Raw genomic sequence first — 11,190 nt, 5'->3', positions numbered from 1 at the left:
ATATATGCAAATCTTGAGACCAAAAAATAAAATTCAATATCCTCTGCTTGGATTAAAAAAAATAATTCAATAATAATTGATAAAATGATTTAATACAAATGAAGGTTTATCATATTAACCAGAGTTTTAAATAGTTAATTAAACCATAATTATTTCATACTTACTATATTACTACTCTTGTACTTTATGATTAGAGCTAAAATAATACAAAAAGACCTTACAATCACAAGGGAAGGAAAAACAAAACAGCTCAAAATTTATTATATTTTAGATCTAAAATTATTACATAAGGTGATCTCACATCTTAAAATGCGTGCACTGTTGGGTTAATTGCAATTAAATTAAACAAGAGAATCATTCAAATGTTTATATATTTTTTTAAAATGTACTATATATATATAAAATTGGAAGCATTACATTAATTTAAAATATTTTCAACAGATGAATAATAAATTATAAAAAAGAAAATATATGTATATTTACAGCAAAAATACTTGGTTTCCATAATTATTTATTGCACAACCAATCATTTACAATAGAAAAACTTTGTACTCTATAATCATGGTGTTCATTCAATAAATCACATTTAAATATTACTAAAAATTAATATTACAATTAGTCATATAAATATTAACCTACCAAAAATAAATTGGACTGGTAGCTTATTCTTTGGCATTAAATATGAGCTGAAAGTTACTATAGCACTTACATTTAAGTTTTAACTAAATATAAGATTAATGAGAAACTTTCTTAAAGAAGATCTAGAGGATTGCTTGGCACTCCAGTTACTTCGCATATGGTCGCTGCGATTCTACGAGACTGCTCAAGGACGCAAGAAGATGTAGCGAGGCCAATGTGAATACAATAAAGTTCAAAACATCTCACTTTATTACTCTGACCTTTTGGGAAGCAAGTTTCGATGAGACGCCTGATAAAAATAATTTAAAGTAGTACTTTAATGTATTGTTAATATAATACTTGATTGGTGTTAGGTGTATCTGTATAATATATCGAGTTTTATATAAATCGTTGCAGCTTTTATCAAGAAAATTGTATAAAAAGTAAAATTGATGTTATAGAGTGGTACCTATGGTAAGTCGATTGTAAATAAAAAGTTGCTGTAACATCCTAGCATATACCTACCTTAAAAATGTAATTCCAGTTTTATAACATTTATTAATAAATGTTATAAAACCTCACAATATATATGTATGAAAGTATAAAAACTTACTGATAAAAGTCTCCATTAAATACTCCAGGGAGGGGTAAAGTTTTTATTGCTGTAGCTGGGCTAACTTTAGGTTTTATAGCTGATCCCTAAAAAAAAGAATAATGCAATTTATTACCCAAACTATTTAAAGACAGTGGTAGAAGTTGTAACTAATATAAAATATAATTTAGAAAAATTTTATATATATATAAATCTTTTAATCCAAAATTAATAAAAAACAAAATATTTTTAGATGACTGATAATTACTAATGAGGTCCTAAGGATTTTTCTTCAATTATTCTGATTAATATTTAGTAATTAAAAATGAATCCAAATAAATAATCATGATAAAGTTGTTGTTTATAATAGATAATTACTAAATTTCAATACTAGATATATTAAACTTGAACAAAGTTTTTTCTTCTGATCATCAATAAGGTTAAAAAGTATAGCAGTAAAAATAAAAAATTTTAAAAGTCAATAATTTTTCCAAACTATGTTAAGTCTTCTTCAGGGCTTGGAAATTAATGCATTATAAATAATTACAAAAAATTTGTCAACATTATACATTTGTAAATGACAAAACAACTTACTGCACCATCTTCGAACCAAAGATAATAAGCATAAGAAAATGTGGTGTCCCTCCACATTAATGCAAGGTTCCCTTCTAGTAAGTGATGCCGGCTGAATTCAACCATTGTCCATATCTGGAAAAATATATATACATGTGTATAATTAATATAGTTTTCCACTAAATAACATAATATTAGAAAAATAAGAATCAATTAATTTAGCCAAAAAGTGTCTTTTAAACCAGAGGTGTGATGAAACAATTTAAATTGGGAGAGGAAATTCTAAATTTTTAATAGAAATCATCACCTAACAGCTTCTCTTAAACACAATACTAATCTCATCAATCGATTGACAGCAATTCATGTAGAGATTAGAGATGATGTGTTGAATTAAGTGGAAGGTTACCATTCTTGGAAGGTACAATAGCTTTTTAATAAAAAAAGAATGATGGATACAAGGGAAATAGTCTTACAGCACCGATTCCTTGCTATTATAGATTATGAATTGTAACAATCAATAAAAGAAATGCCGAGGCTTAAAAATGAAAAACAAAATTTTAATTTTAATAAATTCTTGAATCATTTCTAAAAACACTTATCTATTAATATTATATATATTAATGATAAATCGTATTTTTCAAAATATAAAGGAATTGGTCGGGGGTGTGGTAAAAAAAAATTGTTAACAACTATTTATTTGCCGATGTTTCGCTCCACTTTGTAGAGGTTCATCAGGGCTGATCGAGTTGAAAAATATTGAAAGAGTTGATGAAGCTGTATAAAGTTGAGTGAAACGTTGAAAAATAAATAGTTGTTAACTATTTTTTGTTCTTTTTTGACTGCACCCCCGACCATTTTCTTCATATTAATGTTATAGAGGTTACAGAAATGGAAAAGTTCAAAACAATGTTATACTAAAGTAAAGTAAAGCTTGCGAGAACTAAATGCAAGCAGAATTTTTTTTGAAGAAAATAATTTGAAAAAATAAATTATTCATCTCATAATCACTTTATTAAGTTCATTATTAAAATATATTTATTTTAATTCCCTCCTGCTTTGAAATAAGGTTAGTTGCAATTCTCTCTCTCTTTTTTTTTTTGAATGTACACGATAAAAAAAGGGAACCCCCTTTTTTTATCGTGTACATTCCTAAAAGTCATGTTTTTGTTACTTTTTCACTTTTTTATGAGGTGAATAAGTAATAAAGTTGTTTCTAAAACAAGAAAGCCGAATTTATCAAAATTTTTATACTTGTTTAAAACACTCAAACTGTCAATCTTTAGCATTCAAAATACTTTGTTTTGCTTGATTTAACTAAGTTAAGACGTATGTTCCCTTTAAATAAATGTTTCAAAGGTGATATAGGACCATCACCAGGTCAGAGGGCGGGTAGGCTGAGAACTGTCTTCTATTATTTTTAGTTTTATGATCTTCTCTTGAAAGATTGTGACAAGTCATAGATCAACTAATATACTCGGTATAAGTATCTGTTTTAATGGTAAGATAAGCAAGGCTTTCACGGAGGGTGGAGCACTGAATAAAGACACTACCATATTTCTACTAATGAGTTCTGAGACAGTTGATGGATTTATAAATTGCATCGATGAGTTCATGTGCTAGGTTTTCAAACCATATTTAACACTAATAACTTGTCAAAACACATTGTAACACCGGACTCTCATAAAGTATGTTAAGGTTCAAATAAATTTTTTTTATTGATTAACACAACTACATTTGAATGAAGTCTGAATTGATCTATGTATACAACATGTGAGATATCAATAAGTGTATTACAACTAATAAAAATCAAACCTGCAAAATCATAATTAATGAAAATGTTATCAATATCAGAAGTCTTATAACATTTACAATTCACAAATTCTGCTAAAGAGTAAATATATTTTAAGTGACCCTTAATTAAAAAATAAAATGAATAATTATGACTTAATTTGAGAATTCTTCAGTAAGTAAATAAAAATAAATATCAAACAGTATTAATGATACTATAATTTTGAATTACCTTTTCTTTTGTCAACTGTGGTAAAGGAGGTTCAGGTGGCTGCATTTGGAGAGAGGGAGCTGTTAAACGATGGTTGGTTCGGTCGATGTAAAGAAAATGTACGAGACCGGGAAACTCTTCCAAATACTTGTTAATGCTCAGGGAATCACGCGTGAATTTGGTTAAGAATTATTATACTTGGTTAATAACAATGAACAAAGACAATAAAAGTGAGAAAGGTAAAGCAAATGAAAATAAACATTAAGCATCAATCAAACAAACTGAATTTCATAATGCTTACTAACAGAAGCATACTATAGTGCTTAAAAAATACAGAGATAACACAATTACGAACAAAGAATGAATCGTTCATAAATTATTATTAAAACAATAATTAGTTCATGACTACCAGTATATTAAAAATTAACTTTAACATTTTGAAGGATACATAGGTCTACTACCTTATAGGTCTATGGTTAGCCTGACTCCAATGCACTTGACATCAGATTAAGCATAGAGGCACAAGCTCTAAGTACTATTTATAAGCTTGTTAAACAAGATACAAGATCCTAAGCCCTGATGATGGCAGGAAATGGAAAGATCATTCGGCAGATAGACAGAATGCTTTCCATGCACTCGGACTCACAAATCTCCAGATATAAAGACACTAGATTTAGTGTAACGACAGAACAAACATATACAAACCTAACAATGGCATTAATTGTTACCCGGATAACTCTCTTACAGCCCAAGGCTCAGGAGCTGGTGTCTGGTGTGGTGATAAGCCATTGGAAGGTATATCTAAGATATATCACTATATCTACGGTAATATCCGTAGGGAGGTAGATATCAGTATTTCAATCAGAAATACTTGTGATAAGTCATTGCACCAGTACTCTCATAGAGGAAGGGTTCTCTGGTAGGAGAATTACAATCTTCACAGATAACCAGGTAGCAAATGTTTACCTCTGCACATTACAATATTGTAGTGTTGTAACACCACAACATTTTAATGAGCTTATTAAAGCCTGAGATGTGTAGATAATAGGAATCTAAGTAAACTTGAGGGATTGATCAATTCACACCACTTGGGTTACAAGACACGATCCACCCCAAACAGCACAAACATCAAAAATATCTTAGAAATCAAATCTCAATTACAAAGGTTTAAAAAATTTCAGTAACAGAGATATTTTAAAGCAAAAGTGTTGGGACTTCATAGCAATTATCAATAGTAGAGGTTTCTCACATATCTAGGGCCCACTTAACCAGGTTATACTGTATACACAGACATTCAAAATTTGTTTTGTTTAGACAAAATACAAAAATGAAATGATCTTGATGAGATTTTTTCAATTACAACAAAACATACCTTCCTCCTCCCCGATAATGCTATAAGATATGACATACAAAAAATAAAATAAAATAAAAATAAGTTGATTCAACACAATAAAGCATGTACAAGAAATTTAAAGCAACGAAAAGCATGAAAAGGATATGATCCAAGCGAGAAGTTGGTCACAGCTTTAACTTTGAGGAAATCAGTAAAATGTGACACAGCAGTACAGACACAGCGAGCTATGGCTTGAGCTGCGTGGCGGCCTCTTTGAACCGGTGATCGATCTAGTGATGCTGCCTGAAGCAGCTCTCTCAAGGACACTCCTAAGCTAGAGGCACACGAGCTGATAGCCATTTCATGCCCTTCACCACACTGCCTGAAATATTTGAGAGAAATAAAATTTAAAACATCCTAGGAAGATATTTATTATAGAATTAATGAATCAACATCTACGTTAAAAATAATAATTAACTCAAAAATATCTATCACCTATTGAAAAATTTGTTGAAGTAATAGTTACAATGAACCATATCTCTTGATGAGTATGAATTTGAAAAGAAATTTACAAAATAATTTCAACGTACTTTTTGAGAAGGTCCCATTTAACATGAAGAACTTTAATACATGCATCCAGACGGGGTGTAATGTCAGAATTCTTGATTTTCTTTATGACATCTAAAAGTTTTTTCATAGCTGATTCAAGACTTTCCATTCCTCTTTTAATTCCTTCCTTTTCGTTATATGACACGGATGTAATAACATTAATAGCACTGAGAGCATCATTCAGAGCAAAATTAAGAGATTCCCATTGTGTCTAGACAAAATAAGTACAATAATTACAAACTGTGTAAAACAGATTGATTATATAATTTTTTTTTTTTTTTTATAAAAAAAATATAAAATGCTACCTGATATAACAGTATCAATGTTATGCCTTCAGCAATAGGAGCTATATGAATGATATATGGACAAACCGCTATATTATTGTTAGCTGAAAGGAGGACTAGGTCACTGAATAGGTTATCCTCTGGTTTTTCAGCAATTTGACCTGAAAATTTTATAAATCTAACTAATATACAGAAAAAATCAAAGAAAGATTTCAACAATTGGAAAATAATGAAATTTATTGTATTGTATGAATTAAATATAGTCAGAAGAGGATTGTCCAGCACAAAGGTGTATAGAAAACTTGCCATTAAAGCATTTTGTTTCTTCAACACATACAAAACTAGACTAAACTGCTAATCTAACTAAGTTTTATTAAGTTCCAAACATTATTAAACTAAAACCTAAAAACAGCAGATGAAATATAGTTTTTAAAGTTAAATCGGGTGGCCGAGTGTGATTCAGACCAAACACCTCCTTGCACAACCTTTGGTCAAGTAGCAGTACTTCCTTACAAAGTACTGCACCCCTGACTCTTCATGGGTTGTAGTGGTACAGATTTAATTTTTTTTTAAATATTATTATTTTTAAGATATTGTCTAATTATTTTCCAATCAGTTTCTATTCCCTATTACATTAATATTTTTACCATAATGTGAAATTGTTTTGAACTTAGCTTAAATTATCCAAACCATATCATTCTACCTTATACCTACTTTACATTGCTCCTGTTAACGCCATAATATAATTACGTTGTAAATAATTGTAAATAGTATTTTTAGTATTTAGTATTTAGTTTTATTAGTATTTAATTTAGTTACATTTATTTTTATTTGTATTGTTTTATTTAGATTTAGTTATTTGAAAAGAAAAATGTGTAATTATATTTGTTTGTAACAATGAGTAATAGAGACAGTTGCTAGGGGTGATCATTGTTGCTAAGAAGCGTAACCTAGCAACGGGCCGACCATCTTAGTTTTTTAGAGCAGTTCCGGCTAATTAGTGGCCGTGGTAGCGTCTAAGCAGCCCTGTCTGCCCTTATAATTTAATAGTTAGGAGATTTTTAGTGAGTTAGTGAGTCATTACAGTTCGGAACCAGACCTTTTCTGTGTTTCCACTTTATTAATTGCAGTTCCGATTAATTATTGGCCCTGGTAGCGTCATTAGCAGCCCTGTCTGCGTTCATTTTGTCGGCTCGCCTAATACAACACGACTGTTGGATATTCGGACCATCAATGAGCCACTACACCAACTCTGGAAAATTGCAACAATTTATTTAGCAACAAGAGCTATACATCTCGGCAGCACTCTTCTCCTGACCTATCGGAGTGGACCAATCTTTTAGTTGAGCAGTATTTATTTAATTTTATTTTTACTTGTATGTTTTATTTATGTTAGTTTTTAGTTTTGTTTTTTACCATTTTTAAATTGAACCAAATAAATGTTTAATCTGAGCTAGTTTGTTTTTTGTTCATTTCTAAAGCCTTCCAACAAAAAGACATAGTCGATTTGAGGTGGCTTTAACAGCTCCCGTCTACATTATATGTGAATTCAACCTATAATACATATTTACAATGAGGTGTAGATAGTTGACCGTAGGTTAATGATTGGAGAAGTTTGTCAGGGGGTGCGGTCAGCAAAGAACAACATAAATAAACAAAACCATATTGATTTATTTTATGCCGACGTTTCGACCTGAGTTTCAGGTCTTCATCAGGGCTATAGAACAAAAGAGATAACAACATTTAGAGCAACATAAAATTGAAAAGAAATATTATACAAAATATTGAATTGAATCATAAATGATAAAAAATTGATAACTGGTAATTGAATAGTAAAAAAAAATGTGTCATAACAGTCTTTCTTGACAATTAAGTTTCTAGCGAATCCTTTGTCTGTCCATAGCTCACTCTGGTGAGCTTTTCTAAAAATCAAAAAACCAATCAGTTTTAGGACTACCTTCTACGCCATAACGTGAGTCTCCTTTCTCGTTTTCATATTTCTTACATTATTCTGTTCCCATTCTCCATATTCTACTTTTTTCCTATTGTCATATTGTTCAATTTGTAGATTCAATTTATTTATCTATTTATAAATTTTTTCAGTTTTTTAGACACTACTTGCATATCTTATTACCTACATGATATTATATTTCATCTTTCACTGTTTTTAATCTATTACCATCTAATTCCATGATTATCAATCAATTTAATTTTTTTTTTTACTATTCAATTATCAGTTATCAATTTTTTATCATTTATGATTTAATTCAATATCTTCAGTACCTTTTCAATTGTATGTTTCTCTAAATGTTGTTGTTATCTCTTTTGTTCTATAGCCCTGATGAAGATCTGAAATTCAGGTCAAAAAAACGGCATAAAATAAATAAATATGGTTTTGTTTATTTATGTTGTTCTTTGCTGACTGCATCCCCCGACAAACTTCTCCAATCAATACATATTTACGTTCTATCAATTCATAACTCATTACAATGTTAGTTAATATATTTTTTTGTATTCATCTTTAATTTCATTACTATTTTGATTTATGTTAGTTTATTTGTATGGATGCCTTTTTATAACTCCACCTTTATTTCCGTTTTATTTACTTAATACTTGTAACAGCTCGACCTACTTTTCATCTTTTCATTTTAGCCCTGATGAAGATCTGCAATGAGGGTCAAAACGTTGGTAATCAATAAATAGTAGAAAAATATTTTTTTTGTCCACATGCGGACCATCTACTAATTCACAGACAGACAATCACCTCCATATAACATTTACTAATTTTCACTCCTCAGTCTTGTATAAATTATTTCTTTCATAGACTAATTGGTTTTTTCAGGACTAATTTATTTTATTTTCATATTATGAGACTCGTAAAGATGGGCTAGTTTAAACCTCTCTTTGTATATACTTGTTTTTAAACTGATGCACACATATTACATGGAATCATATTTTGTTAGTCAGTATACAAAAATAAATATCATCATAACATCCCCAATCCAAAACAGCAACTATTTTCCGATCGGGTCTAAATGGATACAGTGTAGGGAAACATGACAGAACTCAGATAACATAATCATCAAAATTAATCATGAATCTGTCTAAGAAGCAATGTTATCCAATGAATCCATGTTAATTGTTGAATAACAAACATTGAGCTACAATACATAAATACTTACTGCATGGCTTGATCATAGGTTTTCTTTCAGAATTTGGGCTATCTTGTGGGCTCGGTTGGTCATCATTAGACGTCCCTTCGTTCACACTAATGCCTTCTTCAACAGAAAAATCATTAAGAGTCATTTCTGCCATAAGACCCAAAAACAATAGGTCACTACTGCTTAGCTCTCTTGCACTTTTACTAAAAATTATTGATATATCAGTAAAAAATATAAAATCACAACAAACTTGAGCTTAAAATACTCAAATATAAATGCATACTTGAGTTACCTTGAATAGAGACCAAGAAACTTGTTTTCAACAAATATGATAGCATGAGATTTACTGAAATCCAAGAGAGTTTTGATTCTATCAGTCGAATCTTTCAAAGCTTTAATTATTGTGCTATTGACATCTGAGTTGACAAACAATTGCTCCAGAGCTTCCAATAAAACAGACTGGTCCTTGGAAACTAGAGTTGCCCATGTATCTATCAGCCTCATCACTAACATACTTCGACTTGCATTGGTTTTGAGTCTAGAATTTTGTATGAAAGAGGTATAGATGAATTATACATCTTTAGTTCGGTTCAAGTTCACAAGTATCACTCAAATTGGAAGGGTGAGCATCTTATCACTGATGCATAATGAAAAACTGTCGATCGTTTACTTTATTATAACTTGGATAGTATATATGGGAATTCGGGCTACACACATTGTGTATAAGACAATACCCCACACCTATCATGTAGGAGTGACAATTGGGAACTTGCACCTTTAATTCTTATATATAAAAGAGACATTACTTTGCTAGACTTACACAGAAACATCAGGGCCACACAAATGTTGTACAATAGAAATACATATACCTAACATTCTTTTCAACCAATGAATATCTTCGAAGGCCAAATTTACAAAGAGATACCCCATATACTAAAACAAAAGGAGTATTTTAATCTTAAAATCAAAATAATAATACAAAGTTAATTTCTTTTCTATTCCAACTACCTCATCAAAAACCATGTTTATCCCATCTTGACACTGAATAGAAGTATAAGAGTTTCCGAATTGGGAACTCATTATTCTTTGAGAAGTAACTATTGGTGAAAATAATTGCATGACAAAATTCAAGTTAAAGTTTTCATCTCCATCCTAGAAAAACAGATTATGTAATCAATACATACTAGTGATCTTAAATCCATTAGAAAGTTAAATATAAAACCACCAACCTCAGGATCAGGGCAAATCAATCCACGTTTCTCTCCCAATTTTTCAATATGTTTTACAAAATTTTTATCACATTTAGAAAACACAATATCATTGAGGTGATCAAAAACAAGTATGCAATGCATGTTTTCAGATATTAGGCTAAGTCTAAGGATTCTTAAAGAAATTTAAAAGTGAGAACAGGCAAATGATAACTTGGAAAATTTAAAATTGAATCTAATATGGCACAACCATCATTGTTTGATATGTTGATATGATACGCAGCTAACGGGACATCAACAGACGAGACCTGTTTAGAAAGCAATTGTAACCTCCAAGATGATATCCAGTCTTGGGCCAGTATCTCTCATGTTATCTACTCCAATTCTTTAAATTATAAATATAAATTAAACAATTATAAAACAATATTTAACTATTTTGATACGTGCAATTACAATTCAACTGGAAGGAATTTTATTTATAATTAATTAAATTATAATTTAATTAATGAAATTATTAAATTTAACTAGGTGGAATTTAAATTTACAATTTAGCATTCTCCAGGGTACATGTTTATCAAATATTCGCTTAAAATATTTTTATAAAACTTGATTTAGCGGGATTTTCTTCTTAACCCGCTTAAAAAAATATAATGTTCGCCAATATCAAAGGAGTAACACTTAATGCAGGACTAGGAATACCCATCTCAACACTTCTGGACTTGTAATTACACTTTTTTTTTTTATTAAATTCTATGTACCAGTTGGGTTTCTATGTATTGTTTGAAAACAATCATGTTAATTTAATTATTTAAA

General features: G+C 29.9%; 1 protein-coding gene across 2 annotated transcripts; it reads right to left on the bottom strand.

Moving 5' to 3' along the window:
- Positions 1 to 354: 354 nt before the first annotated feature.
- Positions 355 to 10,747, bottom strand: HPS1 (Hermansky-Pudlak syndrome 1 protein). 2 transcript variants are annotated; one of them, XM_014421227.3, is made up of 12 exons: positions 10,399 to 10,747; positions 10,178 to 10,321; positions 9,990 to 10,102; positions 9,462 to 9,707; positions 9,191 to 9,372; positions 6,030 to 6,169; positions 5,706 to 5,935; positions 5,282 to 5,497; positions 3,804 to 3,930; positions 1,805 to 1,918; positions 1,232 to 1,317; positions 355 to 928 (listed from the first exon to the last, which is right to left on the bottom strand). In XM_014421227.3, exons 1-12 carry the CDS (start codon positions 10,519 to 10,521, stop codon positions 751 to 753), a joined length of 1,899 nt encoding a protein of 632 aa, XP_014276713.1. In that variant the 5' UTR covers positions 10,522 to 10,747; the 3' UTR covers positions 355 to 750. The 2 variants fall into 2 exon arrangements, with proteins under 2 accessions (XP_014276713.1, XP_066902459.1); XM_067046358.1 differs by having other exon boundaries at positions 3,804 to 3,955; positions 5,283 to 5,497; positions 10,399 to 10,746.
- Between the last annotated feature and the right edge of the window lie 443 nt (positions 10,748 to 11,190).

This window comes from Halyomorpha halys, unplaced genomic scaffold (genome assembly GCF_000696795.3).
Source record: "Halyomorpha halys isolate HHAL.00 unplaced genomic scaffold, Hhal_1.1 Scaffold307.1, whole genome shotgun sequence".
NCBI lineage: Eukaryota > Metazoa > Arthropoda > Insecta > Hemiptera > Pentatomidae > Halyomorpha > Halyomorpha halys.
Note: the sequence above shows the minus strand (reverse complement) of the source record. Positions and strands in the feature narration are given on the sequence as shown.

Excerpts from the sequence above, each read along its gene's own strand:
- HPS1 (XM_067046358.1), bottom strand. The coding sequence starts at position 10,521 with ATGCATTGCATACTTGTTTTTGATCACCTCAATGATATTGTGTTTTCT. Across the intron at positions 1,318-1,804 it reads TTTGGTTCGAAGATGGTGCA|GGATCAGCTATAAAACCTAA; the intron begins GTAAGTTGTTTT and ends TCTTTTTTTTAG. Across the intron at positions 929-1,231 it reads TTTAATGGAGACTTTTATCA|GCGTCTCATCGAAACTTGCT; the intron begins GTAAGTTTTTAT and ends TATTTTTATCAG.